This window comes from Scyliorhinus canicula, chromosome 12 (assembly GCF_902713615.1).
Source record: "Scyliorhinus canicula chromosome 12, sScyCan1.1, whole genome shotgun sequence".
Lineage (NCBI taxonomy): Eukaryota > Metazoa > Chordata > Chondrichthyes > Carcharhiniformes > Scyliorhinidae > Scyliorhinus > Scyliorhinus canicula.
The window spans coordinates 138,586,622-138,613,164 of NC_052157.1; the positions used below are offsets into that span (position 1 = coordinate 138,586,622).

Here is a 26,543-nt window from a genome sequence, read left to right on the forward strand (position 1 = left end):
GCATGAATAGAAGGTGATTAGGCATGGCATGTTATGCAGTTAAAAATACCTGTGCTTGCTACATTTGTTCTGATATGCTGCCAAAGTGCTATAATGCTACATAAAACATCACAAAGGCAATACAAAAATCCTGGCTTCTGAGAAGATCTGAATCACAACTAATTTTTAAAAATAAATTTAGAGTACCCAATTCATTTTTTCCAATTAAGGGGCAATTTAGCGTGGCCAATCCACCTACCCTGCACATCTTTGGGTTGTGGGGACGAAACCCACGCAAACACAGGGAGAATGTGCAAACTCCACACAGACAGTGACCCAGAGCCAGGATTGAACCTGGGACCTAGGCGTTGTGAGGCTGCAGGGCTAACCCACTGCGCCACCGTGCTGCCAGTCACAACTCATGTCCAAACTATAGGGCAGACAGCAAAGTAATTTTTAAAATTATTTTATTGTGGAGAATCTAATGGGATAAAATTGTCCTGTATATTCCAGTCAAAGCACATTTATGATTATATTTGATTGGCCTGTCCCTGCGCTGTATTGTTCTTTATGTGGTTACACATACATTCTGGACAATGTTCACCTGGATAAATTCTCTCCAATGGATTTATTCAATAAGTAGCTGAGCCGTACAAACAAGGAGGATTGGGTTAAAACAACAATTACAAATAAAAGCAACTTCACAATATTGAATGGCAGCTTTGGAATACCAACAGGCCATTTGGAAGGGTTATATCTGCAGTCTCTCATTCCAATAACCACTATGCTAATTGTAAGCCTAACGAATTGGATATTTGGCAGCAAGTTTAGGGTTTTGATATGTTGGAAGTAAAAATCATTGCTCCATTTCTGCTTTATTAGATTTTCCCCGCCTTGATCCCTAGGCGGCGGGAGGCAGCCCGTCGTTGGCCAGCAGTGGAATCTTCCGGTCCCTCCACTTCCAAACTCACAACCACTACCATCTAGAAGGGCAAGAGCAGTAGATACCTTGGAACCCGTCCACTTGGAGGTTCACTCACCATCCTGACTTGGAAACATATCGCCATTTCTTCGCTGTCGCTGGGGCAAAATCCTGGAACTCCCTCCCTAACAGCACAGTGGGTGGACCTACACCTCAAGGACTGCAGCAGTTCAAGTAGGAAAATCACCACCACCTTCTAAAGGGCAACTAGGGATGGGCAATAGATGCTGGCCTAACCAGCGACACCCACATCCTGTAAATGAATTTTTTTTTAAAAATGGTATTTCCCATTGAATCCACCCCCTGCTGCTGAAAAACCCACAGCAGGGGTTCGCCATTGGCGGGACCGGAAGATCCCGTTGGTGAGAATGGCCAGAAAATCCCCCCCAACAAATGTCCCTACCCATTTGCAGCTTAGGAGGCGGGCTTTTATTTGATTCTCAGGGCACAGCCCGGAAGTGGTTACGGTAGAGTGAACTGCAATAGATAAGGGCCTTGCCATGTTTTTACTCTCTCCTTGTGAAGAAATCATTTTCAACTCCTTTGCTCAGTAACCTCAAATATGGGAGCATAGATGAGACAAGAAGTGCAGCTGACGATTACAATTCCACATTGTTGTACGCTCAAAGCTTTAAAACAACCATGGGGCAATCAGGTTGGTCTGGCAGCTGATTACCTCACTTGAGTGTGTATCAACAGTCCTCAGCCAGACCACAAAACAGAATCAAAACAAAACAATAGAATCCTTTGGAATGAAAGTGTGCATAACTTGCTAAGCATAGAAATAATAAAGTAGCATTAGCCTTTGACAGGCCCGAGAACATACTTCTCAACAAAAAATACCATCATAGGGGGTGAAATGTAAATAAATAAAACACTGCAGAACTAATTGCAGTTGCCAATGTTACTGCTAAACTTGTGGAGCCCTTTTATGGGCTTTAGGCTGAAACCACATCAGGCCCACAATTTACATATTTAAGCAGCCTAACGCCTGTTTCGGAACTTCATCAAAAGTTTGGCAGTGGTGATCAGAGCAGAGTTAGGTCTGCCCATCACAAAGGATTCTTCCATGTCTTTTGCCGCCACCAACAAAGGTTTGATTTGCAGGTATTCCTACAGAACTGTATGTACAGGAGTTCTCTACTGGAGTCACGATCTGTCTCCCCTGTAGCCCATTTCAAACCCACATTCATCTCCATTATTTGACCAGGGTCTGCTGCAAAGTATGCCCAAGAGGCCTGATAGCCAATTTCAAAACAAACCAGGGCCTCATTCCAGATGTGTGCAGCAGGTTTTGGCCCAAAGTCTCGAGTGAAACAGGCACTCTCCGTTAACCAGCATATTCAATTTAATGTTCATATGAAATTATGATTACTGTCTTTTTTTAAACACCTTCTGAGGTGCCAGATGACATAGTCTAATATCAGTCACATTCCACATTTACTTGGAAGTGGTAAGTGGTACTCAAATTGGGTAATGGGAAAACATCATGTTCCTGCAACACCTTACTATGTGACTCAAAGAGACAACATGTAAAGTTATCGCTAACGTAAAAAAACCCACCTGATTCACTAATGTCCTTTAAGGAATGAAACCTGCCACCCTTACCTGGTCTGGTCTACATGTGACTCCAGACCCACAGCAACGTTGTTGACTCTTATGGGCGGCACGGTAGCATAGTGGTTAGCAGTATTGCTTCACAGTGCCAGAGTCCCAGGATTCCCGGCTTGGGTCACTGTCGGTGCAGAGTCTGCACGCTCTCCCCGTGTCTGCGTGGGTTTCCTCCGGGTGCTCCGGTTTCCTCCCACAAGTCTCGAAAGATGGGCTGTTAGGTGAATTGGACATTCTGAATTCTCCCTCAATGTACCCGAATAGGCGCCGGAATGTGGCGACCAGGGGATTTTCACAGTAACTTCATTGCAGTGTTAATGTAAGCTGACTTGTGACAATAATAAACATTAGTAAATGCCCTCAGAGATTGGCAATAAATGCTGGCCCAGCCAGCGATGCCCACATCCCATGAATGAATCAAAGAAAATCCTGCAAAGGTGTAAAATAATTCACTTTTCATTTTGAAGGTAAAATGAAAATGCGCCATGGTATAAAAATCAGGCCATTTCACCTCGAAGCAATTTCTTGTACAATGCTGGAAATGGTCATTTTGAAAGTAATTAGGAAGCAGCAATAATAATAATCTTTATTGTCACAAGTAGGCTTGCATTAAGACTGCAATGAAGTTCCTGTAAAAAGCCCCTAGTCGCCACATTCCAGCACCTGTTCGGGTACACAGAGGGTGAATTCAGAATGTCCAATTTACCCAACAGCAAGTCTTTCTGGATGTGGGAGGAAACCGGAGCACCCGGAGGAAACCCTGGCAGACACAGGGGGCGCGATTCTCCGCTCCCAAGCCGGGTGGGAGAATCGCGGGAGGGCCGCTCTGGCACCCCCCGCGATTCTTCCACCCCCACCCCCAAAATGGCGTGTCGTGTTTGGCGACACGCCGCTCGGAGAATCGCGGGCCGCCGTTTTTCACGCCGACCCGCGATTCTCCAACCTGGATGGGCCGAGCGGCCGGCCGTTCCCGACTGGTTCACGCCGGCGGTAACCACACCTGGTCGCTGCCGGCGTGAACATGGCACCAGCAGCTATTTTGTGGCTTATGGGGGGCGGAGAGGGGAGTGAGCACCACGACCGTGCTCGGGTGGGGACTGGCCCGCGATCGGTGCTCACCGATCGTCGGGCCGGCGTCTCAACGGGACACACTCTTTCCCCTCTACCACCCCGCAAGATCAAGCCGCCACGTCTTGCGGGGCAGCGGAGGAGAAGACGGCAACCGCGCATGCGCGGGTTTAAGCCACTAGCCATCGTGACGTCAGCCGCGCATGCGCGGGTGGGAGCCGGCCAACCTGCGCATGCGCGGCTGACGTCATTAGGCTCGCCGGCCGAGTCATTCTCAGCGCTCCGGGCCTTGACGCCAGCGACAAGGCCCCGCGGCTGAGATTCACGGCACAGCCCTCCTAGCCCCCCCCCCCCCCGGGGAGAGAGAATAGGGGGCAAGGAGCGGCCTCCGACGCCGTCGTGAACCTCTCCGGGTTTCACAACGGCGTCGGGCCTTGCGGAGAATTCCGCCCAGGGAGAACGTGCATACACTTTGGCCCAAGCTGGGAATTGAACCTGGGACCCTGGCACTGTGAAGCAACAGAGCTAACCACTGTGCTCCCGTGCTGCCAATAATATTGCTGTTCTAGGTTAATGGAAGTCTCCACTTACTCCAGGTACTGTGTTCGATTTAATCTTCTTGCTAGGCCAACGCAAATAAAGCCCAATCAGATCAATTCCAACAATCTATTTATTACTTTGTTTTTCACCTGACTACAACTCTAATGGACCTAGAACATTAATAGTGAGATGCAATCAAAAATATTAATAAAATGAACATGATTCCCCTATAAATGAGAATTTCTTTCACTACATGAAGTTCTCTTCCACAGTGCAGGTATGTGGAAAAGAGCTACAGTGAAAACATTGGCCATTAATAGCATTTCACTTAATGTTGGTAGCAATAAAGAATGTGATGGAAGCATTTACTATCTGTCTCATTTTAATTCCAGCCAGTGGTCAGGGGATGATGGCAAATTATCCCGAACTTTAAAATGCAAGGCCAGGGAGATTTGAGCGTCTATCTTCTTTACCTTCTAGATTGACCTGGCAGCAGACTATTTCTCATCACGATCAGGGAATAATTCACACACAGAGCATTAAGTCAAGGAGAAAACATTGTACAAAAGCAAGTGTTGGACAGAGTATAAACACTTTAACAACCTCAAAACTTCCAACAGGTCCGTCAAACATGATTTCCCATTCATAAAACCATGCAGGTTATGCCCAATTAGATCATTATTATCCAAATGTCCATTTGTCACACCCTTTAAAAAGAGATTCTAGCACATTCCCTACAACTGGTGTACAGGCTAACAGTCTCCCATATCCTCTCTCCCTCCCTTCTTAAATAGTGGAGTGACATTTGCCACCTTCCAATCTGCAGTAACAATGCCAGAATCTGTACAATTTTGCAAAACAATCACCAACGCGTCCACCATCTCCTTGGTGACCTCTTTCAACATGCTGCGATGTAGGTCATCAGGCCCCAGGAACTTATCAACCTTCAGTCCCATTAATTTTGCCAATTCAACCTTCTTACTAATACAAGCTTCCTTCAATTTCGCATTCTCTCTCGTCCCTTGGATCTCTTATTCCAAGAGATTTCTTGCATCATCCTAAGTAACCTCAATAAACACAGACACAAAGTAATAATTTAGGTTCTCTGCCACTTCTCTATTCCGCACCATAAATTCTCCCGACTCTGCCTGTAATGGACCAACATTTGTCTTTGCCAAACATTTCCTTTATATATACTTACAGGAGTCTTTACAGTCCATTTTTAAAAATGTTTTTGCTAGTTTACCTTCATATTCTATTCTCTCAGATTCTCTGTCATCTTTTGTCCTAAAATGCTCCCAATATTGAGGTTTACTACTATTTCTGGCAACTTTATAGTTCTTTTCTTTTAACCTTATCGAACTCTCAACATTCTTTGTTCGCCATGATTTTGTTTTGGGGTCTTTGTGTCATGCATAATTGCTGTAAACCATGTTAGAATTTTTTAAAGGCTGTGCATTGCATTTGTACACTCAAACCTTTAAATGTCCTTTCTTAATTCACCTCTGCCAATTTTTGCTCCTTTGTTCAAATTAAACACGCTGGTTTCAGATTTAACTACCTCATTTTCAAATATAATGTAAAATAACTATCATATTGTGGTCACTCATCCCTAAAAGCTCTTCTAAAACAAGATTATTTCATTACATATCACCAGACCTTAAACAGCCTGGATTTAAATCTTATGTAATTCAGACTTATTATTTACATATGTAGAATCATGTAGAATTTTCATTCCTTAGCACTACTGCCTCATGGAGCCAAGGACCCGGGTTAGGTCCCAGCCTCGGGTCACTGTCCGTGTGACGTTTGCACATTCTCCCCGTGTCTGCGTGGGTCCCAATCCCACAACTCAAAAAGGTTCACAGGGTCGGTGAATTGGCCACGCTAAATTGCCCCTTAATTTGGAAAAAAAAATATTTGGGTATTCCAAATTATTATATTTTTTCAAAATTTCATTCGAGCCCAACAGTTATTCTACCAGCAGGTAGCATTTTCCAACGTGTGAACAGTGTCCTGCAATACAACCCCGAACCCATTTTCTTGTCATTTGTTGAATACTGCTTTTGGTAACATTAGATCAGTGTACACAATGTACAATCTCATTATGATACTTTTATTGTGCTGCTGCTCAACCTTCCTTGGAGATTATTAGGGGACAATTTCATTAAGAATGGCACTAAAAATGATTGTCACTCAAAAAATACCTCTTGCTTCATAAATCATTCAAACATCCTGGATGTCGAAATAAAAATACTTTTTTTTGTAAAGCCAATATGGTATTGAACTTTAATTGACAGTTACAGCGTACTACAGCGATGACAACTGGAGATAGTGTTACCTTGGCAAAGACTGCCAACCACAGGGTTTTACCAATTCAAAAGCTTGCTTTTACCTTGTTCAAGGCTCCTGCTCCGGTCAAAATGATGTGTGAGTTTTCCACTTGGACCGTTCTCTGTCCCAGTCTTACAAGATATGCACCAATACCAATTGCACGGCACGTGACCTACAATCACATACATCGTCAGACAATAGTTCTTCTTCCAGCCAAAGACTTCTCTTATTAAACTGGATTAGCAGTTTGCAAATTGTTCAAGTAAATCAACATTCAATTTTTAAAAAACGAGATAAATACTCAGTGCATCAGGTTTTTAAATGTGCGAATATTAGGGATTGTTCTGTTAATTACAGTGACATACACATGGCAGCAGTGGTGTACTACCTGTTATCATGCAGTGTGCCCCTGCAATTTCCCGACGTGTAATTTCCGCCTGCGCTGGGGAAGGGGATGTTGGATCAAGGATCAAGTGTAATTTTTATTTTGCTTACAGGAGCAATGCGTATGCTAAAATTGGCCAGGTCCTCAACCAAACCAATAGATGGGAATAGAAGGCAAGGTCATGCACCTATATAGCACCTCTCAATGTCAGGTAATGCCAAAAATCTCTATTATCAATGAAGCACTTTTATAATGTGAACACTGGCGTAATATACAAAATACAGGGGCCAATTTGTGTACAGTAAGGTCCCACAAACAGCAGTAAGATAAATAGTGCAATGAGATCTTTAGCATGCACTCCAGAGGCCTCAGGACCTCCAACAGTGCAAGATTCCCTCCATACTGCAGTGGAGTGTCAGAATTAGAATACGTGCTCAAATTGGGAGACATGAGCCTTCAATTTTTGAATTCAGACACGAATGCCAGCATTGAGCTGATGCCAAAGTACACAACAATTAAAAAAATATATACTTTAATGTTCCAGGACATACCAAATTCATGGTGATAATTTCATCGTAAGCCAAGGATGACTCCCCTGCTATCATTCCTGAACCTCGGAGATTCTCAACTCCCAAGCCCTCTTCTTTACCAATGATATCTGTTATTTTGTACCTGTGAAACAAAAAAGGTCAGCAAAAAGGAAATCAATCCAAACTCACCCAACCCAAATTTAAATGTGCACTGGTACCGTAAGGCAGACCTTAAAGCCATATCCCAATTTAAGATGCTGAGAAACGGTTCCATGGACATCGGCACGGTTCCAGTGAACATTCCTTATGCAAGGAAGTGAGCCACAGCAGGCTATTTAATCATGGAGGACATCAGCCATCATCATAGCCATCAACATAGCTGAGTTGATTCCTATTACATGTTATCACTGCCAGAAAGAGTAACCTCCCCCATACAGATTCCTGTCCCACACACCACATAACTGAAACTACAGGGAAGTTAAACAGTGAAATAGCTTGGAGGCGGAGGAGCTGGTCAACTAGAACCCAGCTTGAAAAGACCTCTCATTGCAGATATTAAACATGGATAATTACAGAGAATATGTTTCTATAATTCCTTTATGGATTCATTAGTGATTGTCTAATATTTATCATTCCTAGTCTTGAACATCTCAAAATTGAACCACTTTACCTACATCTATCCTTCCAAATCCCGTCATATTTTAACGACCTCCAATTAGGTCACCTTCTCTTTTTTGAAGAAAAGAAACTCAGAAAACAGTCTTTCCAGTTACTTAGACCAAAATCCTCTGTTCTGGAATCGAAGTTTGGTAGTGAGCATGGAAATGGGAGAGATTTCTGCTTGGGCTGTGATGGCTAACCATGTGCAGTGTTGCTCATCTCATTAAACATTGTTCTTCGAGAAGCTCGACCTACCTTCAACCCGACGTTAAAAGGTTCCAAAAACTTTAATTTCTGAAGTTCATTCCTCCGTCTGAAAACTGATTTTTGGCCTTGCGTCAAATTAAATTCTCCTGCCCAACAAAGCTTCCTGTTGCTGGCAAAACTTGAAGATTTCGCCCTTAGAATGTTTCAGTTGTTAATATTGCCCGTGTAAATATTTATGCACATACTCCAGTGCCTTTCCGTAAGACAGAGACCAGAATTGTACATCATACCCAAAATATAGTCTATAGAGTACTTCTATCACAATATATACTTTGAATATGAAGTTTACTGAAACACACCGGTTTGGTCAAATTATTCTGTGGGGATATCGAGTGACTCAAAATGTTGTGGGAAATCATGCAAATTTCTGTACCAATGTCAGCTCAAGTATTGTATAGAACTCCAAAGCACAGCGAAAATAATGTTTTGGTAAAGTGTGGCTTCCTGAGTAAATGTGCAACCACAACATATCATGGGTTCTACTTCTTTCGTACACTAGTCCTTACAGAGAATTACAACTCTGCAAGCTGCAATTATCTGAAAGGATTGACAGATTCCTCCCAACAACTGAGACCACCCGTGTAATCAATATTTCTCCCTTGGCCAGACAGCCCTCGAGATCCAACTTGAATTAACATTTATTGTTATGCTATATACCATGCACTAGACATATTTAGCACAATAGCACCAATATGCTCCAGGAAGCAGCACAATATGGCTAATATACTAAATATGATACATTACTCACAATTTAACATCTCTAAATTAGCATAGCCAACTGTACTTCAGCCTAGAGTTACACAACTCAGGATATTTTCTCCAGACAAACTCCATACTTAGAGAGACAAATTCTAAATTTTGCTGAATGCTTTTCAACAATTCAAAAGAAGAAACATTTCACAAACCAAACATTTGTGCCAGTGACGGCTTAGCAATTATAATCCCATATGCTGTGTATTACATACCTTGATTCTCCTTCATCCTCAACATGTTCACAGTGCACAGAGTTCAGTGCACTGACCTTCTTATAGTCCTGAGGTGTGAGGTACAGATACTTGTAACCCTGTAAATGTACAGGACAATGAGTGCATTTAAATATGCCAATAGAGTGTTCTAACCCAACCCAAACTCTTGCAGCCCATATCCAAGTCAGATTGTAGCCTTCAGTTGCAAAGTTGCACCTTTAGAGAAAACAGATCTACCAACCAGTTGTTTGCATTTTAATGCAGAACATGTGTTAATGTTACTATTGGCTTCTGAAGTATTTGAATACAAGACTTACTGTAAGATCCCAGGTTACAAATCAGATCTGTTTGTGGAACTCAATGGAATTGTTTTGGAGTTAATATTTACTCAAACGGTAGCATCATGCTTGGGGGAATGTGGGGAAGGCGGGGGTCAGAGGTGGTTCTCGCAATCTTCAGCAAAAGATCAGACAGTGCAGGAAGTATTAAACAGGAATAGCAAGGATTCATAAAGGCTTTTCAAATAAGTCACAGCTGTTCAGAAATGTAAAAAGGTAACCAGCCACAATGTGGGAGACATTGAGAGTCAGCAACTACTGCATATATTCAAAGGGTTAATTGTGGAGAAAGGAGGCATCTTAAACATATCGACTCAGCAGCATTACTGCTGCTCCTCTCTTCTTTCTTGCAGCAGTGATATATTCAAATGGCAACTTTCCCTCTGGAGTCCAGTCTGAGCTCCCACTTCTGATTTACAATCAGAGACAGCTCAGCAGGATAGATACAGGAAGCAGAGATTTAAAATCAACAGTGTGCATCAGCACTGAAGTCAGGAGGGGGAGCTTTCTTTTAAATATCACAGTGGAGAGGAATGTGTTGTGTGAATAGAACAGGGGGAAATGTTCAATTTCGCAAAGACGCAAAGGTGAAAATTTTGATGGATGGTAACTTTGTACAATTAAACATAATTTTATACAATTGTTCTGGATTATTATGGGGTCAGTGTGGTGGGGGGGGGGGGTGGCTTGAATGAAATTTGGTGGTTGTCTTATACACAAGCGTACAGAATATATTTACAGGTCCCTCAGATGCATTTAAAAAACATATTTCACAAGTTTTTAATGTTCAGAGCATGAAAACTGGTGTTGGAATATTAGAATTCTCCTTGGTGTTCTTATTAATTACTCCCAGCTCAGTTAGAGTAGGATTCCATGCAGGATCAAATGTCAGTGTTTAACCTCAGTTACATTCTTTAATGTCAGATACATCAGATAGAAAATAGGGGCAGTAGGCCCCCATTCGGCCCTTTGAACCAACTCCGCCATTCATTATGATCATGGAACTCAATAGCCTGAGACCACCCTCTCTCTCCCCCCCCGCTCCCATGTCCTTTGATCCCCTTCACCCCAAGTAAAATAAGTTGTCTTGCATTGGCTGGGAATCAAATCAAGGCCTTCCAAGTGGCAGGCGAGAATTCTATCACTGAACCATCAATGCTGCCAATGATTCTCGTATCAGCAATGCTTCTGGCCTTAGGGCTACATTCCCACTTATGTAATATTATGGACAATTTTCTGGCATAGACCTCTGTTCAATATGCTCTATGTTGAGACTATTCAAGCTAATTCTACACTAGACCTCTGTTCAATAGGCTCCATGTTGAGACTATTCAAGCTAATTCTACACTAAGCCTTTACAGTGAGTGGAGAGGAGACTTTCAACCCATCAGTCCGGCTATATCAAACCCAGGTCCATAGTATGTGAACTGGGGCCAAAATTAATACTACATGAAATGTAACAGCCACAGAGCCATCATCTCATGAGATTTTTAAACCCATCAATTCATAATCACAAAAAGTCACTCATTGTTGCTTTAGTGTTCGATTATTTAGGGTTGAGCAATGTAGCATCTAGGGTTTAAGCTATGTTAAATGTTTTGCCAGGTCCATGGTTTCTGCTTAAGCAGCCCCTCGGATTGAAGGCTTGCACTAATGCAAGGCAAAGAGTTTGACATAGCTGACTAAACAGTTTTGGCTTTCATCCTTGTTGGAAGCTTTATTGCAGCCCTCCTTTACTTCGCTGGATCCCAACAGGGCCTTTTGAAAAGAGTCTCAGTGAAATATTCAGAGATTTGAAAAAAAGACACTAGCAATAAATACACAATGCATGGCAATGCATTGCTCTGCCCGTCTTGTCAAGTTATTTTAGCGAAGATTCAATTTATTAAAGCTGCTGATTTATAGAAAATTCCTTTATTTGGATGCTGCGATTAAGATGAGCCAGCTGAAAGCAGTAATTATCAGCAAATACTCATAATTATCCATTCTGAGCCTATGTTTACCTTATACGGATCAGTAGGGTCTTCCCAGGCTACGTGGAACATGTGTCGAATTTCTTCTGCCAACCCAATCCTTGCTCCACTGTTTGCCGCAATGTAAATACGTGGGATGCCTTTTGTTCTGGCAAGTTCGGAGGCCCTCAGGAACAACAGATCCTCCTGGGGCCCAAAAGACCCAATTTTGTGAGTGATGTCGTTGCTTATGACAATGATGTCACGGCCATCTTGGCATTCTGGTGACTTTAGATGCATTATCCAGGCCACCATACCTATCTGGAAAGCAAATTCCAAACAAACCAGTTAAAGAGAGTGAGTATTGAATGTTCTGAACATGATGAAAACAAATACTATTGGAATGTACTTAAATAAGGAACAAACTGGTTTTCATATAACGCCTCTTCACTTTTTCCAGAATGAATTGCTTTGCATGGTTTTCTAAGCAAATCATGACAGAAAGATCCCATTAAGATAAATGACCAGTAATAGATTTCGGGTGGGAGTGGTGTTTAATAATAATAATAATAATAATAGCTTATTGTCACAAGTAGGCTAATGAAGTTACTGTGAAAAACCCCTAGTCGCCACATTCCGGAGGCTGGTTGGGGTTTGACATTAAGGTAGGATCGTCCACCAATATCAAAAGAGAATTCCCTGGTGATCTGGTTGTGCCATGTGACATTGTGCCACCACCTTATTAGGCAGATGGGATGTCGATTCTACATCTCACCCAATAACTGGAAACGTTCCATCATTATTGCACTAGGTTTCCTCCTGGTTTGCATGTTCAAACCCTAAAGAGAGTGTCTGAACCTACAATCTTTTGACTCAAGAGACATAACTGCAACCGAATGAGCAAAGCTGACATTTGGGCTTTTGTTAGCCCAGCAGATTTTTAAAACTCTCCAAAATTAAAGCTATGAATGCCCATTGCACGTGATCTTAAATCTGACATGTGACACTTATACAAATATCGTATTACAAAACATTATGTTGAAAGTTTTTTTTTTTAAAAGCCTGTGAAATGGACATACATAGACTAAATGCTCCCCAGGGAAGTCAGTGAGAATTAGAGGGAAGACGAGAAGCAGAATAATATGAAGGAGGTGGAGGGAAAAGGAGCGAGAACGCAAAAGACCCACCTCCAGAACACCGCACTGTGTTCACAAGTACAGTGACACTGAGTGACACATTATAATGAGATTCACACCCAGTGCATACCGGACAATTATTGCCAAAGTGCCCAAGTGCAGACATAGATGTTAAATTGTTAAAATGTCTCAGCTCCTGAGACTGGTCTGCTAAGCTATACAGACCAAGAAGAAACTAGTTTGATTTTCAACTTATGCTGAATAAACCGATTTTGGTCAATGGCAGCGATGCTCCAACTGACCTCCAACACCTCTGAATTAAGGAGGGGTTCACTACTGACTGGCCACTGCTGGAATACTGGTCAGGAATCCTTTCTGCAGCCTTTGACAGCTTGCTACACCGTTGTGCCCCAAATACCCAGTTATCATAGATTATCATAGAATTTACACTGCAGAAGGAGGCCATTCGGGCCATCGAGTCTGCACCGGCTTCTGTAAAGAACACCCTACCCAAGGTCAACACCTCCACCCTATCCCCATAACCAAGTAACCCCACCCAACCTAACCCAAGGGCAATTTTGGACACTAAGGGCAATTTATCATGGCCAATCCACCTAACCTGCACATCTTTGGACTGTGGGACGAAACCGGAGCACCCGGAGGAAACCCACGCACACACAGGGAGGATGTGCAGACTCCGCACAGACAGTGACCCAAGCCGGAATCAAACCTGGGACCCTGGAGCTGTGAAGCAATTGTGCTATCCACAATGCTACCGTGCTGCCCCAAATAAATTTAGAGTACCCAATTCATTTTTCTTCCAGTTAAGGGGCAATTTAGCGTAACCAATCCACCTAACCTGCACATCTTTGGGTTGTGGGAGTGAAACCCATGCAGACATGGGGAGAATGTGCAAACTCCACGCGGACAGCGTCCCAGAGCTGGGATTGAACCTGGGATCTCGGCGCCGTGAGCGAACCTGGGACCTCAGCGCCATGAGGCAACAGAGCTTACCCACTGCACCACCGTTGGGCGGAACTGTCCTTGCATGATTCCATTCTTAATTATCAAATCTTAGCCAGTGAATCGCCTGCAACAAATTCTCTTCCCATTCTTGCTCTTTGATCTTTGTGGACTTCCCAATGATTTCCCTTCTATTTCTCAACCTCGGAGTGAAATCAGGAAAACATCTACATGTAAAGGGTAGGAAGAAGTTTGGAACTCTCTTCCACAAACAACTGATGCTAAATTAATTACGAAATTTAAAATTGAGATTGACAGATTGGTGTCAGCTAAAGGTATTATGGGATATAGGGCAAAGGAGTTAATCACAGATGCGCCACAAACTCGCTGAATGGCGGAATAGGCTCAAGGGCAAAATGCCTACTCCTATTCTTGTGTGCCCAAGTCTTGTTCACCCATCACCCCTATGCATGCTAAATTACACTGACCCCCCCCCCCAGAACACACCCCACTTTTTAAAGCATCATTCTCAAATCCCTCAATTGCCTTGTCCCTTCCTAGTTCTGTGACCCCCTTCCAGCTCAACAAGTCTTTTTTAATATAAATTTTGAGTACCCATTTCTTTTTTTTCCCCAATTAAGTGGCAATTTAGCGTGACCAATTCACCTACCTTGCACATCTAATTATTTTTAAAATAGGAGTATTGCTGGTGAGGCCAGCATTCATTGTCCACTCCTGACTACCTTTGAGAAAGTGGCGGTGAGTTACTTTCTTGAATCACTGCAGTCCTCTTGGAATAGCTACACCCACAGTGCTATCAGGAGGAGTGTTCAGGGATTTCGGCCCAGCAACATGGGAGGCGATGGTGCTCACATGTATCTGCTGACCTTTTCTAGGCAACAGAGGCTTTTCTAGGCAACAGAGATTGTAGGTTCAGAACACGCTGCCAAAGAAGCCGTAGCAAGTTGCTGCAGTGCATTCTATAAATAGTACACACTTCAACAACTGTACGTTAGTGGTGAAGGGCATGAATGTTTAGCACGGTGAATGGGGTGCTGATCAAGAGGGCTACTTTGTCTTGGGTAGTGTTGAGCTTCTTTAGTGTCATTGGAGCCAAGTTCATCCAGAGGAGGGGGTATTCCATCACACTTGGTGGTCATGCTTCCATCTGCCTTGGCCCTCAGCTGTGGAATTACCTTCCTAAACATTTCCATTTTACTACCTCCCCCTCTCCCTTAGAGATACTGGAGCTGCCACTTCAGATCAAACTACTTCTGGCACAATTAAAAATTGTGTCATTAAATCCATAACTAAATTTTCTTTTCACTGAAAGGTTCCTGCCGAGGCTCACTGCCAACATTTTATTGATACTGCTCTTGTTCCATGCCCTCGGACGTTTCACTCCATTAAAGGTGCTGTTGTTATATCCTCCATTGTTGGGATTGTCTGTTGACAAATCCCATTTACAATCACACAAGAAGGATAGCTTCTTGGGTGAGGCACTGGAGAGAGACCTTCAGGGGTAGGAGGAGGAAAGGGGCATTATCCTTTGTTCCAACTGGACTGCAATCAGAACAGGATAATCAGTAAGCAGAAGTCTTTTTATTAAAAGGGGGGAACACAGCAACTTGAGCAATTATTGCTTGTTAATTCCCTGACCCCAAGATTTAAGCAGAGTTCTTCATCAGTACTTTTGCAGCAAATTCTGAAGGAAATTTAAAATAATTAGCTTAACAAATTGAATTTAAAAACTACAATCTGCCTGTAGTTTGTTTTTACAAGTATTAAAATCTTTTTATGAACTTTATAACAATTTTAAATTGTGCCTGAAATACTTTGATCCAAGGGCGGCACAGTGGTGAGCACTGCTGCCTCACAGCACCAGGGACCAGAGTTCGATTCGGGCCTTTGACAACTGTCTGTGTGGAGTTTACACGTTCTCTCCGTGTTTGTGTGGGTTTCCTCCGGGTGCTCTGATTTCCTCCCACAGTCCAAAGATGTGTGTGTGAGGTGGATTGGTGATACTAAATTGCCCCCAAGTATCCAAAGATTAGGGAGGGTACACTTTTGGAGGGTTGGTGCAGATTCGATGGGCCAAATGGCCTCCTTCAGCACTGTAGGGATTCCATGATAGCAGCAAGTTTTCAGAAAAGAAAAAGAAAGAATGCATCTACTCAAACTGAGAAGCAAAGGCAGCTGAGAGGACGTGTGGAAACTGCTTCAGTTTTTCAATATGATTGAAGTGGCTACTTTGCAGTTAAAGCTCCCTCCAACAACTCCATTTTAAAAAATGGAGATGAAATTACAGGTAGTTCAACCTTAAGTGGTATGAAGTGCCACCTAGAGGAAATAATAAGGAACAGCATCCATAAGAAAGATGGTCAGGCTTCAAAATATTTAACTGTCTCCTGCCCATCTCATTCAATTCAATAAGATTTTCCCCTTGCAGGTCGGCAGATTGGCAGCAAAAATCATCCTCTGCCAAATGTACAAAAATTTTAAGGTACAGATTTAATAATGGCATCATTTAAATCTGGAGCCATGTTTGCCTTATGAGTCCTGTGCATAGGTTTGAAGCACCTACTATTTAAGAAACAATGATACAAAATGCTGCCTCGTTGATCTGGTGTCAAATCTGCAGATGTGATCTTGAAACACATTTTTACAATAAGTAATATAAGAATCGTTGACAAAACGTTTGGTAATCAGTACTACTGCCTAGATGCCCTATCACTGTACCTACTCTGGGATTCCCAACAGGCTCAGGGACTAATTCCAATGTCACTCCTCCTCATCTCCAAAAACACTTACCCAACCCTCTAACTCTGACCTCGTCTGCATCAACCTTTTTCTTCACCCCGGAACTGGTCCCAATTTCCGAAATTAAATCCCTTTAATCCATTAATTTCATTAAATCCCTTGATTTGCCGAATATTTAATTCATGGATATAAGCAAATCACTTTGAAATTGGATGTTAATTGTCATGCGAGTGTTCCTCTAAGAAATGTTTTTGTCTTATCACATGGCTTCAGTGATGTCATTGTGTGGGTGGAGCTGGGCTGTGGCACTAGGATTTAATTTTGGTTTTTGAATTCGGAGCTGGGCTGTGGCTCTGTGTTTTACTTTCACTTTGAGTTTGAACTAGTTTGTGCAGCACAGGTTGAAAAATACGTTTTTTTTTCTCTACCTGCATTTCAAAAGCTGTTTTTAGACCGTTTGATAACTTGAAAATAAATAACTGTTTTATGGAAGGAATTCAAATCTGTTGTCTTGGAAAGGACACAAGAGCATCCAAATCAGGTCTCGAGTGCTGTGTGCTGGGCCACACCTTTGAAAAGAGTTTTCTGGTTTATGGGATCTTGCTATTAAATTGGAACAGCTTAATGGGGGGATTTATTAAGGGTTATACATAGAGTACTATAGCTGCGTGAGGTATTTATGTTGATAGCTGATAAAAATGCTTACTGTGTGTGTTTATAAAAATGTTAACTAAATTCGTAGAATAAACTTTGCATTTAATTAAAAGTGCTTAAGCCCTCTGTTGAATAAAACCTGAAAAGCAGGCCCTTGTGCTCATCATAACCAAAAATCAATAAAACAGCTGTAGGTCAGGTGAACTCCATGATATACCTTGGGAGCTTTCTAAACCCTGGCCCATAACATAATTCAGAACCAATTAATTCCATAGGTCCAGATTTTCCTCAGTCTCACTCCGCTAGAGTTCCAGGTAGGAACAGATTTCTGTTTCCCCTGCCAACACAAGATGGCTGCAGATACCCGACTGCACATGTGCACTGGTCCTCGCATGCACAGAATTCGAAGGATGTTGCGCCTGATAGTTTGGTGGGACAACGTAACTAACAGAGATCCAGGGTCAGGGAAATAATAGTTTGGCATCGGTCGCGGAGTCGTGGTCTGAAAGGAGGTAGCGATGGTTAGCAATTGCCCTCAGGCAGATAGGCCATTCCATCATTAAACAGTGGCAGCCTTCTTAGCAGGGTTAGGAACAGAGGGCTAGAACAGTGGATAAAGGGAATTGGGAAGTTCACATGGAATGTCAGATTGCACAAAACTCCCCCACACCTCCTCCCGCAGATGACTGGACTGTGTCAGGCGTGGAACGCCCCAGTCAAGGCTGTGATATTAATCTTGCAGCTGGGAGGAAAAGCGCAGCCAGGAACTCAAAAGATGTTCAAAGAAAATCCATGCTTCCTGGTTTCCAGACTGTATCCCAACCCCATCCTCAGAAGTCCAGCCCAGCGCAAAACACTGGAACTGCCCAGTGTTGGCAACAAAGGGAGCCTTAAATAATTTCAAATGTCACCAGAATTTTCAAGACAAGTTAAACACATTGGAACAAAACGGAAGTAAATTCGCTCTGCAGTGCGTCATCTTTCCTCAGTCAACACCGTGACTGCGAAGAGTACATAATGAGACTTGGAAGCAGAGGCTTCACTTTCCAAAGTCTCTCACCACCACTCTCCCCCAATTAGAAAAGAGCATAGGAACAAGAGTAGGCCATTTGGTCCCTCAAGCCTGCTGTACCATTCAACTAGATCATGACTGATCGTCTACCTCAACGCCATTTTCCCCGCACTCTCCCCATATCCCTTGATATCTTTAATATCTGGAGCTCTATCAATCTCTGTCTTGAATATATGACTCTACCTCCACAGCCTTCTGGGGTAAAGAATTCCAAAGATTCACCACCAATCGAGTGAGTGAAGAAATTCTTCCTCAGCCCAGTCCTGAATGGACTATCTCATATTCTGAGACTGGATCCCATGGTTCGAGACCCCCCCCCCCCCCCCCCACACGCCCAAACCAGCTGAAACATGTTGATGCTGAGAATCTGAAATAAAAACAGAAATACTCAGCGTGGAAATACTCAGGTTTGGTATCATTTGTGGAGAAGAAACAGACTTAACATTTAAGGTTAATGACCTATGCACTTTTTGACAAAAGACCATCACCTTGAAACATTTCTCTCTTTAGAGATGTTACCATTTTATGCTTCTGACAAGAGTATCACTATGAATTGGACAACATTCCCAGTCACACAAGTTTGTTTTGATGCAAAAGTGAAAACTATTTCACACAAATGTAAAACATGTCACTTTGAACCTTATTCTACTTAGTGGGGAAGCCAAGGAGATCAGATTACCCACCCATTTTGCACCCCATTTGATTTTACCTTACATGGACCTCAACTCCGTGAGTTTCCACCTAGGGGTGGGGTTAGATTAAAATCGACCTCAGATGTTTGGTACAACAAGGTACATTGAACAACGCTTAGAATTCCACCCCAGTTCATACAAATGGAATTACACAGAAATTACAAAGAAGCTGCTTTGCCCAACAAATCTGTGTTAGGGTTTATCCTCTATGTAAGCAGTAAGTAGTTCTAATTCTACATGCCCGCTGTGTGCCTATTATGCACCTCTCCATCACACATCTATTTACCCTATTCACAAACGTTGGCATGGGCCCAGAGTTTCTTCAATGTCAGTTATATCATAAATCAGCAGAGGGAGTGACATGCAAGCTTCCAGGGATAGGTTAATTTAAATATCCTTGGCGCAGCTCCGGTGTAACATAAAATGTAGAACTTGCTAAGCTGCTGACATCTCCACTCCCTGGAAACATGCATACAACAGCACAAACCTGCAGAAGCAGTCTGCATACTATGAGCAGCAGTAGCAGCAGCAAACCACTGTCCAACAAAGCAGCCAATAAGTGGTTTTACCAGAAACGTCCACAGAAATCACTTAACACCACTGCATCAGTCCAGAAAGGCACCTTCATGGCCACTTATGGGCCAGCTATGTCCACTGGCTACCACACTAGGACAGCAGAGAGGACCAGCACAGTCAGCTTCGCTGATATTGCCACCCCTCCCCACCCAAAGAGTCCTTTGTCAATGGGTACAAGACAGGTAGCTGGCAGTTGTAAGTCTTTCCTTCGGCAAGTCATGCACATCAGTCGCGTCACCTGCAGGGAGCTGGCAGAGGCTCCCGGCTCCCTCACATCCAGCACTGATCAAAAGTGCAGCTAGATGTAAAGACACTTCACAAGGGCAAGCAAGGGGAGGATGTCACAGTTTCCCATTGCTGTCTAACCACTAGCACACAATTCACCTTCTTAAAACCGCACTCTCAAGACGCCTTCCTTCACACCCAATATCCTACTATACACACACAACTCTCACTTCACAGTTGCTGACATCCTTAAGACTCCTACACACAAATTTCCACTTCTTTAGTTTGCAACAAAATAAAGGAATGTTTCCTTTGAAATTATTCACGAGGTTCAGACGTCTGCACACAGGTGAGGATTCCTGGCAAGGTCCTGCTCATATCCAAAGAGACTCAGGGTGCTGCCACAGCAATGCTGAGTCAATGAGGATTTTCCACAGAATCTTCCCTCAGATGTCCTTTGCAACGAGCGCAGACACGACAGAGAGGTAGACATTCTGATAATCGAACCTCCTTTCACAAATGTCAGCGGCTCCTTGGTTGTCACGTCTGTGCCACCGTAGCCGGCTGCACCCTGGGGAATCCGCCAATCCCACAGAAGTCCCTTTGCTCAGCTGCCTGGGGCCGAGGCTGAAGTGAATTAATTTGACTGCTCTAGGAAATAGGGTGTCCGTCAACTGCCAGATGCACGCTGACAGTTAATATTGCGCAGATCCCAGTTGCAGCCTGGAAGGATACGGAGACATAAAATGAAAATTGTGACGGCTGCCTACAGTTTAACTGCCACAGAGGAGTTGTGGCAGAGAAGCCAATCTGTAAGCCTCTAGGATGCACCAGGCAGAGATATGCAATGGCATCCCGGGAGAGTCAAAACAGTAAGATGCCCAGGTCCTTGGAGAGGTTCTCACAGTATGCCCACAAGGCCTCAGCTGCAATATGGACATTGCTGTGCCACTATCAGATTAACCTTCCAGGCGCTTTTCAATGTCAGTACAATGCAGCTTCAAAAACAAGCCCAATTACAATCAGTTTCCAAATTCAGTTTGCTGCAATTTCTAGCTCATTACGGTTTTTTAAAAGAAAGTTAACACACCCCACCTCACATTTACTGAGTTTGATTTACAACTTACAAGTTACAGCTTCCTTTGGGCGTCAGGATTGTTTACTACCCCTCCAATTTTTGTATTATCAACAAATTTGGATACATCATTAGCACCGTATACAAATCACTATTTTAAACCACAGTGAATAGTGAAGCAGAGTCAGGGAGATAAAAGAACGTAAAGAAAAAAAATCAAGGCTGGGAGAAGAGTGCTAGCTTGGAGTTTGGAGCTGCTGAGGTGACGTCAGGATTCAAAAGTGATGGGGTGGGGGGAAAAGTGGGAGCAGATGATTGGATAAGTATGGTCAGTTAAGTATTTACTATTTTTATCTCATAGCTTGCAAGGTGGTTAGTTTGTGCTTTATAGTTTGCAAGGGCTACACTTTGTAGTGGCATGGTCAAGGGAAGAAGGGCCCTAGAGTAACTGATATTATTTGATTTTAAGTATCTTCCACAAGGTTTAATTTAAAGGGGTAAGTCATGGCAGGAGAGCTCAACCCCCTCCCCCCTCCCTCTGCTTTTGGAATACTGCATCTGCTGACATTTTAATTTTCCCCGAGCAAGTCGACGAATGGCTGCCACCTCCGGGTGAACCCGACCATTGACCCTCTTAAGGCAAACTTTATTTTCTCGAGACTGAGAAACCCAGCCATGTCACTCACCCAAGTCTCTACGCTCGGGGGCTTAGAGTCCCTCACATTAATGAGATCCGTCTCCGGGCTACCAGGGAGGCAAAGGCCAAGACGTCAGCCTCTTTCGCCTCCCGAACTCCCGGCTCTTCCGACACGCCAAAGATCGCCACTTCCGGACTCGGCACCACCCATGTTTTTAGTACCATGGACATTGCCTTAACAAAACCCTGCCAAAACCCTCTAAGCTTCGGGCATGCCCAAAACATGTGGACATGATTTGCTGGGCTTCCCGCGCACCTTGCATACCTGTCCTCTACCCCGAAAAACTTGCTCATCCGAGCCACTGTCATATGTGCCCGGTGGACTACCTTAAATTGTATCAGATGAGGAGGTATTAACCCTGCTTAGGGCATCCGTTCACAGACCCCCCTCTATCTTTCCTCCTAGCTCGTCCTCCCACTTGCCCTTAAGCGCCGCCACCGGAGTTTCCTCCGCCTCAGAAAGCTCCCGGTAAATATTTGATACCTTCCCCTCTCCCACCCAGGTACTGGAGACTACTCTGTCCTGTATACTCTGTGCCAGCAGCGGGAAGGTCAGAACCTGCTTTCTCAGGAAGTCTCACACCTGCAAATACCTAAACCCATTCCGTGCTGGCAATTCAAATTTATCTTCCAAGGCTTTCAAGCTTGGTTAGCTCCCGTCTATAAATAGATCCCCCATCCTTCTAATTCCTGCCCTTTGCCATCTTCGGAACCCACCATCCAGCCTACCCGGTCCAAACCAATGATTATTATCCCTCCACTCTCTTATATCTCCTCCACTGCCCCTCGATTCTCAAAGCCGCCACCACCACCGGACTTGTGGAGTATCAGGCCGGCGAGAACGGAAGAGGTGCCGTTATCAGTGCTCCTAAACGTCTGTCTTTACATGATGCCGCATCCATCCGCTCCCATAACGACCCCTCACCCACTACCCACTTCCTAATCATGGCTATATTAGCCGCCCAGTAGCAATTGCAGAAGTTCAGCAGCACCAACCCACCCTTCACCCGACTGCGTTCCAGCAACACGTTCTTCACTCATGGGGTTTTACCCGCCCACACAAAACCCAAAGTAACCTTATTCACCCGCTTGAAAAAGGCCCTTGGGATGAAGATGGGGAGGCACTGAAAGACAAACAGAAATCTGGGGAGGACCATCATTTTCACGGTCTGTACCCTCCCCGCCAGTGATAGCGGGAGCATGTCCCATCTCTTAAAGTCCCCTTTCATTTGTTATATAAGCCAGGATAGGTTTAACTTGTGCAGTGCCTCCCATTTCCAGGCCACCTGGATTCCCAGATATCGAAAGCTCTTCCCTACCATTCTAGGAGTTCCTGGAGGCTCTTAACGCCATGGCCAAAGCAAACAGTAACGGGGAGAGGGGGCACCCTTGCCTCGTCCCTCGGTGTAGTTCAAAATACCGCCACCTCAGCCAATTCGTATGCACACTCGCTACTGTTGCCTGATAGAGCAACTGCATCCAGTCAATAAAGCCCTTACCAAATCCAAACCTTCCCAGTGCCTCCCTTAGGTAATTCCACTCCACCCGATCAAAAGCCTTCTCCCCATCCATCACCTCCCCCTCCTCTCCTTCTGCGGGTATTATAATAACATTTAAAAGCCTTCAAACATTGGCCTCGAGTTGCCTGCCCTTTACAAATCCCGTCTGGTCTTCCCCTATCACCTCCGGGACACAGTCCTCTATCCTTGTGGCCAGTATCTTAGCCAGCAGTTTGGCGTCCACATTCAGTAGATAAATTGGCCTGTATGACCCGCATTGCTCCAGATACTTCCCCCATTTCAGGGTCAATGAAATTGAGGCCTGCAACATTGTTGGGGGGAGGACTCCCTTCTTTCTTGCTTCATTAAATGTCCTCACAAGCTGTGGGCTCAATATCTCTGAAAACTTCTTATAGAATTCTACCAGATAGCCGTCAGGCCCCGGGGCCTTGCCCGACTGCATGCCCTCCAGCCCTTCGATTATTTCCTCAATCTCAATTGGGGCTCCCAGCCCTTCCACCAGATCCTTATCTACCCTCGGAAACCTTAAATGATCCAAAAACTGCCTCATCCCCTCCACCCCAGCCAGGGGTTCCGACTCATATAATTTACTATAAAAGTCCTTAAACACCTCATTCACCCCCACTGGGTCCAGGACAGTATTCCCGCCTCTACTCTTTACTTTCCCTATCTCCCTGGCCGCCTCCCTTCTTCTAAGCTGGTGCGCTAACATTGGCTCACCTTTTCCCCATACTCATAAATCGCCCCCCTTGCCTTCCTCAACTGTTCCACCACTTTCCCTGAAGTCAACAGCCCAAACTCCGCCTGTAACCTCCGCCGCTCCCTCAGTAGCCCCACGTCCGGGGCCTACTTATCTCCTGTCCACCTGGAGTATCTCCTGCACTAACCTATCCCTCTCAGGCCATTCCGCCTTTTCTGTGTGTGTCAGTATCGAGATTAATTCCCCTCTGACCACTGCCTTCAAAGCTTCCCAAACGTCGCTGCAGCGACCTCACCCGTATCATTTGTTTCCAGGTAGTTCTGGATGGACTTGTTAACCAGCCCACAGATCGCTTCATCCGCTAGCAACCTCATATCCAGTCTCCACAGCGGGCGTTGCCCTCTCTCCACACTAACCCGTAGATCCACCCAATGTGGGCATGATCCGACACTGCGATTGCCAAGTACTCAGTATCCACCACCCCCGGTATTAGCGCCCTGCTCAGAACAAAAAAGTCAATGGGAGAGTATACCTTGTTGACATGTGAGAAAAAAGAAAACTCCTTCGCCCGTGGCCATGCAAACCTCCATGGGTCTACTCTCCCCTCCCCCCCCCCCCACTCTCCCCCCCTCTCCTCCCCACTCTTCTTTCCCCCCCCACTCTTCTTTCTCCCTCCCCACTCTCCCCCCCCCACCACCACTCTCCCCCACCACTCCCACCACTCTCCCCCCCCACTCTTCACCCCCCCCACCACTCCCACTCTCCCCCCCCCCACTCTTCACCCCCCACCACCACTCTCCCCCCCCCCCCACTCTTCACCCCCCCACCACCACTCTCCCCCCCCCACCACTCCCCCCCCCACTCTTCACCCCCCCCCCACCACTCCCACTCTTTCTCCCCCCTCCCCCCCCCCACCACTCCCACTCTTTCTCCCCCTCCCCCCCCCACCACTCCCACTCTTTCTCCCCCCTCCCCCCCCCCACCACTCCCACTCTTTCTCCCCCCTCCCCCCCCCCACCACTCCCACTCTTTCTCCCCCTCCCCCCCCACCACTCCCACTCTTTCTCCCCCTCCCCCCCCACCACTCCCACTCTTTCTCCCCCCCCCCCACCACTCCCACTCTTCTCCCCCCCCCACCACTCCCACTCTTTCTCCCCCCCCCACCACTCCCACTCTTTCTCCCCCCCCCCACCACTCCCACTCTTTCTCCCCCCCCCACCACTCCCACTCTTTCTCCCCCCCCCACCACTCCCACTCTTTCTCCCCCCCCCCACCACTCCCACTCTTTCTCCCCCCCCCCACCACTCCCACTCTTTCTCCCCCCCCCACCACACTCCACTCTTTCTCCCCCCCCCCCACCACTCCCACTCTTTCTCTCCCCCCCCCCCACCACTCCCACTCTTTCTCTCTCCCCCCCCCACCACTCCCACTCTTTCTCCCCCCACCACCACTCCCACTCTTTCTCCCCCCCCCACCACTCCCACTCTTTCTCCCCCCCCACCACTCCCACTCTTTCTCCCCCCCCACCACTCCCACTCTTTCTCCCCCCCCACCACTCCCACTCTTTCTCTCCCTCTCCCCCCCCACTCCCACTCTTCCTCCCCCCCCCCCCACTCCCACTCTTTCTCTCCCTCTCCCCCCCCCACTCCCACTCTTTCTCTCTCTCCCTCCCCCCCCCCACTCCCACTCTTTCTCTCTCTCCCTCCTCCCCCCCCCACTCCCACTCTTTCCCTCTCTCCCTCCTCCCCCCCCCCCCCCACTCCCACTCTTTCTCTCTCTCCCTCCTCCCCCCCCCCCCCCCACTCCCACTCTTTCTCTCTCTCCCCCCCCCCCATCTCTTCCATAAACCCCTTCAATTCCTTTGCCGCAGCCGGCCTCCTCCCTGTCTTGGATTTTGACCGGTCTAATTCTGGATCAATGACTGTGTTAAAATCTCCTCCCATAATCAGGTTATGTGATTCTATGTCTGGGATTTTACCCACCTGATAATCTCCACATCGTCCCAATTCAGAGCATTTATTTTCACGAGTACCACTCGCACCCTCTCCAGCTTCCCACTCACCATTATGTACCTACCCCCTTGTCTGACACGATTCTCCCTGCTTCGTTTATTGATCAAGATCGCTACCCCCCTGGTCTTTGAGTCCAGCCCCGAGTGGAATACATGGCCAACCCACCCCTTTCTCAATCACGTTTGGTCTATAACCTTTAGGTGTGTCTCCTGTGACATTGCCACGTCTGCCTTCAGCCCCCTCAAATGCACAAACACGCGAGCCCTCTTGACTGGCCCATTGAGCCCTCTGACATTCCACGTAATAAGCCTGGTTGGGGGCCTCCCCCCACTAGCCATCACCCTTTTTAGGCCAGCCTCCAGCTCACTCCCTCCGCCTCCTCAAGCCCCATCTCGGGCATTCGCCGTTCCCGACCTCCCATTTGTCCCCTATTAACAGTTCCTCCCCTGTCAGCAAAGCAGCTCTCCCCCCCACCCCACTCTTTCCCCCGCCCTCCCCAGCAATAGCACTAGAAACCCAACCCCCCCAAGTCATGCTCCAGTTTAACACCTGCTCGCCCCCTCTGTGCTTTCGTGAGTCAGCTGACCCATGCTGACTTGATAGCGCCCGCCAATGGCACCAAGCAGTCTGTCTCCACATTGTTCTCTCCCCTCTGCCTCCACTTGGACAAACATATTCAAAGCATCACACTCCCCAGAAAACAAACATCAGAAAAAAGTGAAGAAACAGCAACTTTAGAAAAAAAAAACACAAAAACAAAATCAGCCCAAAGACCACCCCCCCCCCCAACCAACTCCCTGCAAGACAAAGTCAACTTTAGACATCAAAACAGCCCCTTATCATACATAAC

General features: G+C 45.6%; 1 protein-coding gene across 1 annotated transcript in view; it reads right to left on the reverse strand.

The window, feature by feature from the left end:
• acaca (acetyl-CoA carboxylase alpha) overlaps window positions 1–26,543 on the reverse strand; it is a 324,414-nt gene that overhangs the window by 101,375 nt on the left and 196,496 nt on the right. The window contains exons 41-44 of the mRNA XM_038814269.1: window positions 11,663–11,932; window positions 9,322–9,419; window positions 7,451–7,571; window positions 6,576–6,686 (exon numbers count right to left, since the gene is read on the reverse strand). Coding sequence (XP_038670197.1) covers window positions 6,576–6,686; window positions 7,451–7,571; window positions 9,322–9,419; window positions 11,663–11,932 — 600 coding nt within the window. The remainder of the gene's footprint in view (window positions 1–6,575; window positions 6,687–7,450; window positions 7,572–9,321; window positions 9,420–11,662; window positions 11,933–26,543) is intronic.